Source organism: Oculina patagonica, chromosome 9 (genome assembly GCF_052425735.1).
Source record: "Oculina patagonica isolate OP01 chromosome 9, crgOcupat, whole genome shotgun sequence".
NCBI classification, from domain to species: Eukaryota; Metazoa; Cnidaria; class Anthozoa; order Scleractinia; family Oculinidae; genus Oculina; species Oculina patagonica.
In genome coordinates this window covers 29,733,955-29,741,972 of record NC_135766.1, presented here as the reverse complement: position 1 = coordinate 29,741,972, position 8,018 = coordinate 29,733,955, and the positions used below count along the sequence as shown (strand labels likewise).

Below are 8,018 nucleotides of genomic sequence, written 5' to 3'. Positions count from 1 at the left end.
GTTCAATGGTAATTACTAGCTCGTTAAGCAGATCTCTACATGCAACAATTTGAATAAATTTGCTGTTCATTTAGTTTACTAAAAGACTGCCTTTTTAAACTCAGTTTACTCTGCCTTATTTGTTTTAGCTCCTTCCATTATCGACGTCCCTGATAACGATGCTGGACTCTACAAACGCCTGCACTTACCTTGGCTACTAATTCTCACCCAGGAATAAGATTACTGTACTTTGCCTTGATACTTAAGAAAAGAAAGTCGTCTAACACTGCGACCTAGCATTAAAGCTAATCTAATTTAGTAACACTAAGCATTTACCTTAAGCTACATTTTACTCCGTTTCTGTGTTTTCGTCCGCAATTTTGAATTATTTTTACGGATTACGTTTCCCCGTTCCTGATTTTAGTAACCCGACAGTAACACCCGGCACCAGGCCCTACCCGGTTAAGAGGAAGCAAACAGGAAGAAGAACAATCACACAAACAATGAGGAAGACGGTTAAAAACGGCATCCGTGCCAGTTTCACTGGCGAACTAAACTTAAGCCAGAAGCGTCAATGATCATGCAGTCGATTATTATTTTATTTTGGAGCGTTTTCTTTTCCATGAGTTCATTTTCCAACGCGGTGGATTATTGGAATCGATGGACGGTGGAAATCGAGGGTGATGTGGACGAAGCAAACAGACTGGCGCGTAAACATGCCTTTGTAAACCTAGGGAAGGTGAGCTATACTAATATATGGAAACTTACAGTGGCGTCTTCCACATAGTGGCTCTTCTGATCCCACTGATTTCAGATCGAATTAGAATTTGGAGTGTTGGTTTTTGTTGAGGGAGGAAAACCGGAGAAGCGGAGAAAACCCCCCCGGGGGGGGGCACTCCCATATGTGGCCTATATAGGTATGTGCCGCCCGATAGGGTATGGTTTTTGAGGTTCTCGGTCCTTAAATAGGGTATCATTTTTGCTCCTTTTGGCACTGTGTTCCTGGTGTGATCCTTAGATAGGGTACCCAAATTCTATTAGCTAAAATAAACGCCCAGCTAAACATGTACATGCAAATATGTATCACAGCTGTACATTTGTTGTATTGTTCACCTGGCGTGATCAATCGATGACAATCAAATCATTGGAAATTAATCCAATCGATCAATCAATACCAATAAGTTAATTGTTTTATAGATTATCAATCAGGTATAATGTGCTGTAACACTATTGTACCGGCCGTCATTAAACACTGTGGGCATATGATAAAACAAACGAAACCTAAAAAAGCGATAGCTATGTAACAATGTTTATTTTTAATATTCAAGTGCTTCAAATGTCGTCGGTATTGATAATAGTGCAGTGCAGCTCTTAAGGCACTCCATTTGTTTTGGAACAATATGATTTACACATTCTTTGATCTGATAATCAATTATAAGAAGTAAATGAGATATAATGTGACAACCTTCTAGCCTGGGGGGAGAGCAAGGGACTTGTAGTGACCCGCGCTGTTTTCGGGGTGCTGGGCGCCAGGTTCCTGGAAAATCGATCAGATATTGAGGGTCAACCAGCTACTGACTGCCCCCCCCCCCCAACACCTGTTTTGCACTTTGGCTGCATGTCTGGGTCACCAGCTGACTTTGGCTTCCTGGAGCCTTTCTGGGCCTAATAATTATTGAGAGCCAACCAGCTACTGACTGCCCCCCCCCCCCAACACCTGGGTTCCACTCTGGCTGCATGTCTGGGCCACTGGCTAGTGACTTTGGCTTCCCGGAGCCTTTCTGGGCCTGTTATCTCAGCGAATTCGCAGAAACCTGGCCGCAAGGTTTTCGCTTGAACTCGGGCTTTTGGGGACCTTGCGCAGGCTCTGGGCTATCTGCTGGTCACCAGCTGGTGAGTAGCCATCAAAAGCTGGGAGAGGGGAGGGTGTCACTTTTGACTGCTGGGCCTAGCTAGGTTCTGGCCCCTTTGAGCAAGTTTGTGTGAATTTTGAATGCCCTGTGTAGTCTGTGAATAGTTTTTGTGTCCAGAGTTCCCTGCTTATTTTTTGCTTGTTTATTATGTTTTCCTCTTTTCTTTTTAGATTGTTGACGATTACTACAGTTTTGAACATGAAATGGTTGAAAGGATATCCAATAATCCTACTACCCATCTACACAAAGGACTAATGTCTGAGCCAAATGTAGGTTATACTTATATGTGTAGTTTATTAATAACTGTATTGATGGACTTGTATAATGTCCATGCTCTATTGATAATGATAACGATAATAATATCATGCATATATTGTATAATACCAGTGAATTTTACCGTGACTTCGTGATTTAATTGTAACTGTCACGAGCGAACTTTTCGTTTCGGGTTTTTGTTGCAATCAGTGGATCAGAAAAATATTCATTCAAACTTTTTTCAGCGACTTGTGTTCCGGAAGACTGTTAATAATTAAGCAGACAATACAATGTACATTATTTTGTAATCTTGTTTACTTCTCCTGTTTTCTCTACATGGTATTTTTGGGGTCTAAAATTTCAGGCCTGCTTACTTTTTTGGGTTTGCAATATGAAGGTCCGTCGGATCCCCCGTCATGAATACTTTGAGTACCCCCCTGGGGAGAAGCTCATGACCTAATCCAAAGTACAGCTGTAAAAAGATAGATTTAGATAGAATAGTGACACCCTGTTCAATGGAAAAACAATAAACGGCACGCATGTATGAAGTTGCACCTTTTTGTAGTTCAATTTTTTCAATAGATTCTTATACAAACTTCCAACACGTTGCATGCATACAATCAGGCTAGGGATTGGAAATTCTAGAGGGATGGGGGGGGGGGGTCAAAGGCTCAGGAAATTCCTGAGGGGGGGGAGTGTATAAAATTTATCTTATTTTTTCCAGACAGGCTCCTTCATTCTCATATGTTCAATTTTATTTGCTTGCATTCTGCTGCCCGAGCTGCGCACGCAAACATAAATCTTGTTAATTGCACAAAAATAATCTTTTCATAGTGGTGAGGCTAGATTTCTGTAGCCACGAGATTCCAGTCATTTTTCCGAACAGCGGCTAATTACCAAACATCTCCAAAAAGATGAGTTAATCCTGTGAATTTCATCATGAATCTCTGTCTTACACATTAACCAGGTGCATCTGTCATTTAATTTCAAACTGTATCGTCCCTGCTGGTAGCTGACATTTACCGTATGTCACATTTTGTCATTGTTTTTTTGTGGCATGAAAACTATTGTTTGAACTGAATTATTGTGTAACCATGGAGCACAGTAATAATTCCAAATGTACACAAAACAGTTCCTGATCTCGATAAGAATAATTATGGATAAAAAACTATAATTTAGTATGGTTTTCCATTAATTAAAAACACTGATAGTGTTACAGTTGTAAAAAAATGAAAGTCTGGGATAGGGTAGAGATTTTTGGTGTCTAGTCTAGTATTAAGGGTTGCAAAATCAGCTGAACATCACCCCCCCCCCCAGGGTGACCACCCAATGCTGCAATTGGTTGCCAAGAAAAGAAGCTAATAGAACACTACATGAAATAAACCATGTCAATTTCAGGATAGTTGCTTTACTGGTTGAAGTTTATAACCCTCCCTTGCTTCCCATTTCTTTGTGGGTGTGGCCTTCGCCCACCAAAGCGAAGTACTCTGCTGGGCGAGAGAAAAATCCTGTGGTACCCAGGGTAGGCTTTTAAGAACTTTCATTTAAAATGGACTTGCCAATACTCTTGCTGTGTCTCAGCATGGTATCTGGAATTTTGGGTGTTGATTAACCCATATAAGTTTAGTTATGTGCATGTGGCAGGGTCAAGTTTGTATGTACAGCTGTATGTGATTGTGTGACTCTTTTTCCAGTTTACTGTGCAATGCCTTTCGAGCAAAAAATGGGATAAATCTGGAATAAGCATCTATAATTAATTAATTAATTAATTAAAGTCTGTATGTACAGCTCGACAAAGTACAGCTGATTGGCTTAAAAGTTCTATTTTAAATATGTATGTTATATTAATTTTTGTTATGACATTTATTTATTAATTACTACACATCAGGTCAAGATGGTGGCGCAACAAGAATTGAAGACTTACAATTTGCTATCATCTTATTCAGTTGTGGACTTTCATGCCAATGATCCAAGATTCAAAGAAATGTGGTACATTGTAAGTGCACTAATAAGCAGTCATAATAAAAAAAATTCTATTTATTATTATTAAAGTTGTGTCTAGACGATGATGTTGAGATAGGGTTTTCTTCTCAGATAAATGCTAAGTCCCGGGGGGGGGGGGAGGGTACTCCATATAATGGCCTATACAGGGAGGCTCCGCCCGAAAAGGGTTCCCTTTTCAGTGCTTCAGGTCTATAAAAGGGTAGGGATTTCACAAGTTTAGGTATATGAAAGGGTGGGAAATTCTGTCATTTAGGTATATTTAAATTAAAAGGCCTTTAATTAAAATATTTCAAACAAACGCAATTTATGGCTGTATTATTTTAATTAAGGGACAGACCATAAGAAAAGTGGTTGGGGGGGGGGGGTGGGGAAAAAACCCAAAAAAATTCATGCAAGAAAAAAACCCCAAGAAAAAAAATTCGTGCAAAGGGGAAGACAAGACAAAAAAATTCATGCAGAAAGAAAAGTTCCTAATTAAGCACTTAAAACACCTGTCATTTTACACTTGATGAGATCGACTTTTCGACGAAATATATCAGGAAAAATGCTGAAAATAGAATTTTCGAGCCTTGAAATTTCAAACATTTCCGGGGGGAGCATGCCCCCGCCCCCAAACACCCTACAAACAAGCGTCTCCAGCACTCAACTTCTAGTTTCACTGAAGCAAATAAGCTACATTCAGCCTGGCCTGACTACAAGTAAAACTTTTCCTCCCATACGCAGATGGTTATAGAAAATTCACTTTCAGGTCTTGCCTTCTGTTTATTGTATAAAAACTTTGACACCAACATTTGTTGGACATTCGATATAAATTGCTGTTGACAAGTGCATAGGATGAAGAAAACAATCAGTGGTATAAAATCTCCAGTGGTATTCTTCAGTAGAAATTGAATAAGTTTCTTGACGTGGGCAGTTTTAGATGTATAATTTTCTAGCGATTTCAGAAGGTCCGAATTTAAAAATTTCCCGTGGGAGAATGTCCCCGGACCCCCCTAGAAGCTTGTGATCGTATCAACTTTTTTGGTGGGCTCTCTCAAGCCCGGGGGGGGGGGGTACTCCCATAAATTTCGGATAGGGGTGTGCCGCCAAGGTTCTTAAACCCTGACCCTATTTAAGGATAAAGAAAGCGAAAATTGACACCCTTTTTAAGGCCCAAAATCAAAAAATGACACCCTATTCAAGGGGAAGAGAAGCGTTCCGTGACGACCCAAACAACGGCTAACCGCGCAAGGCAAGACACAAATCTTTCTAAAATCGCTTTTCTAATACCTGAACAGAAAATTCAGTTTTAAGGTATCTTTTTTTCGTTTAGCTGGGCGTTTATTTTAGCTAATAGAATTTAGGTACCCTATCTAAGGATCACACCGGGAATACATTGCCAAAGGAGCAAAAATGATACCCTATTTAAGGACCGAGAACCTCAAAAACCATACCCTATCGGGCGGCACATACCTATATAGGCCACATATGGGAGTACCCCCCCCCCCCCCCGGGCTCTCAAGCTGCCACTTTTGCAATTGCTCCGACGGACCACACAATATTGACCAGGAATGAATCAATGAATGACAACATTTTGGGGGAAATATTTAAACTATTTAGCAAATGATCAACAAAGCAACATTTGTCAAAAGCATGATATAAAGTAACAATACGTGATATCAGGTCAAAAAAAACTATTTCTCTAAAAAAACCCCCAAACATTTGTCTAAAAAAAATTCGAGCAGAGGGTTACACCCGCAAAAAAAATTCCTGCAGAAGCAATGGCGTAAAAAAAAAAAAAATCGTGCAAGCCGAAAATCCCCCACCCCCTATCACTTTTCTAATGGTCCGTCCCTTATTAAGCGCTACATGAAAATGGCAAGGAAACGTCCTGTTCTAAGTCTATGCCATGTCTTTTAGGTCTATGAAAGGGGTATCTTTTTCACTAAAAGGCATACGAAAGGGGTACAATTTATGTTTAAATGGTATAAAAAACGATTAGGGGTTAGAGCTAGGGGTGGAGCCTCCCCGTATAAAACGTTTTTGAGTGCCCCCCCCCCCCCGTGGGGGTATCTATTCATTCTGTGTCCCCAAATTATATATATATCGCTTCTATGCTCGCCAATTACACATTAACTACTGTTGCTGTCTGTTTTTATATCTATTCATTGCTAGAACAGAGTTGATGGTCTGCCAACATACAATGTGATTGACGTTTGGAAGAGAAACATCACCGGTGCAGGAGTGGTCGTGGCCGTAGTTGATGATGGATTCGACCCTGAACATCCTGAGATTCAAGCTAACTATGTAAGCTACACTGTTTATTGCATGTATGGAAGTCATCAGTCGCACGTCATTTACAAAGGCACATGTAGTAAATAATAAAGATGGTAAATTTCAAGCTCGGTGATAAATAGTGAAGAAATTATTCCCCGACGGGAATCGAACCCATGACCTCCCAGATACCGGTTGGGCGCTCTAACCAACTGAGCTACGAGAGACTCGTTGTGAGCTTAGGCCATTTATTAGGTTGATATGTGACACGCGTCCTGCATACTGCTAGGATCAGCAATGTCGAAATCATCAAATGTGTAGTAAATAATAAAGATGGTAAATTTCAAGCTCGGTGATAAATAGTGAAGAAATTATTCAACATGACACGAGCGTGGACAAACGTATATTGGCGAAATAGCACGCAACCTGGAGGTTCGTGTCAACGAGCACTCAGATGTTAATGGCCAGTCGGTGCCAGCTAAACACATTTAGAATCATCCAAATCATAAGTTCTCGTGGACGTTCTAACCACCGCTTACTAATGGATGAATAGAAGAATAAAAGAAGCGTTTTACATCGCACGTTTCCATCAAGAACTTAACAAACAAGTCCAATCATTTGACCTCACCTTGTTCCAAATGGGAACTGACATTACGTAACGGTTAAGCCAAACTATAAAAACACCCAGCTTAATGCAGTTTTTCACTCTGAAGATGATCATATCGATCGAAAACGTTTAGTGCCTTTTTTTCACAGATTTTAACCTTATTTTTAATATGAAAGTCTAGGTTTTGGCATATTTGCCAAAAAGGTAAAAATGATTTTCATTCATGATTTCCTTCTTTCGTGGACAACTTGCGTTGGTATAACAAATCCATGGGTGCTACTGTTGTTGCAAGGCTGTATACGAAGCCCAGGGGGAGGGGGGGGGGGGGTACTCCGGCTTGTTAATGATGGGGATGATCGAAGGATTTTTTTGGGTTTGAAATTTTCGATTTCGGGATTTTTTTGGGTTGAAAAATTTGGCAAGTATTTTTTTGGGTATCTTAATTTAGATAGGGGATTTTTTGGGTATTAAAAACGAACTAATGTGCCTTGGCGCCGCCTTGGCGTATTTATGGTATGATGAATAAACAAAACGAGCGTTCTTCGTGTTATTTTATTGCACCTCCTGGCAATTTAGGGGTAATTTGACAAGAGATTTTTTGGGGGGTTATTTTTGGTTCAGGGATTTTTTGGGTAATGTCGGAAGACTTAGGGATTTTTTTGGGTCCTGAATTTTGCCACTATTCGATCATCCCCGTCATTTACAAGCCGGAGTACCCCCCTGGGATACGAAGAGGGAGAGGGGGGGGGGGAGGTTTTTAAACGGCCCCGAGCTCGCCTTCTAGCCAAAGAGAGACCCATTTGAGCGTGAAGTGTATTGCCTAACAATTATGGAACACTAAAGTAAATAATCCCGGGGGGGGGGGGTACTCCCTATAACGGCCTATACGACCAAATTGATTGCAAGGCTGGTACAACGGCAGGAGGGCAAGATTTATTGGCCAATATTTCAACTAGCAGAGCTAGTCTTCTTCAGGGCCAGTACTATAATATAAGGAAAATAACGGC

The 8,018-nt window shown here is 40.5% G+C and overlaps 1 protein-coding gene across 1 annotated transcript in view; it reads left to right on the top strand.

Annotated features, from left to right (window-relative positions):
* Nucleotides 1-458: 458 nt before the first annotated feature.
* The window catches only part of LOC144664682 (furin-like), a 142,888-nt gene continuing 135,328 nt past the window's right edge, over nt 459-8,018 (top strand). Inside the window, exons 1-4 of the mRNA XM_078525875.1 lie at nt 459-718; nt 2,063-2,161; nt 4,036-4,143; nt 6,306-6,437. Coding sequence (XP_078382001.1) covers nt 554-718; nt 2,063-2,161; nt 4,036-4,143; nt 6,306-6,437 — 504 coding nt within the window. The 5' untranslated portion in view covers nt 459-553. The remainder of the gene's footprint in view (nt 719-2,062; nt 2,162-4,035; nt 4,144-6,305; nt 6,438-8,018) is intronic.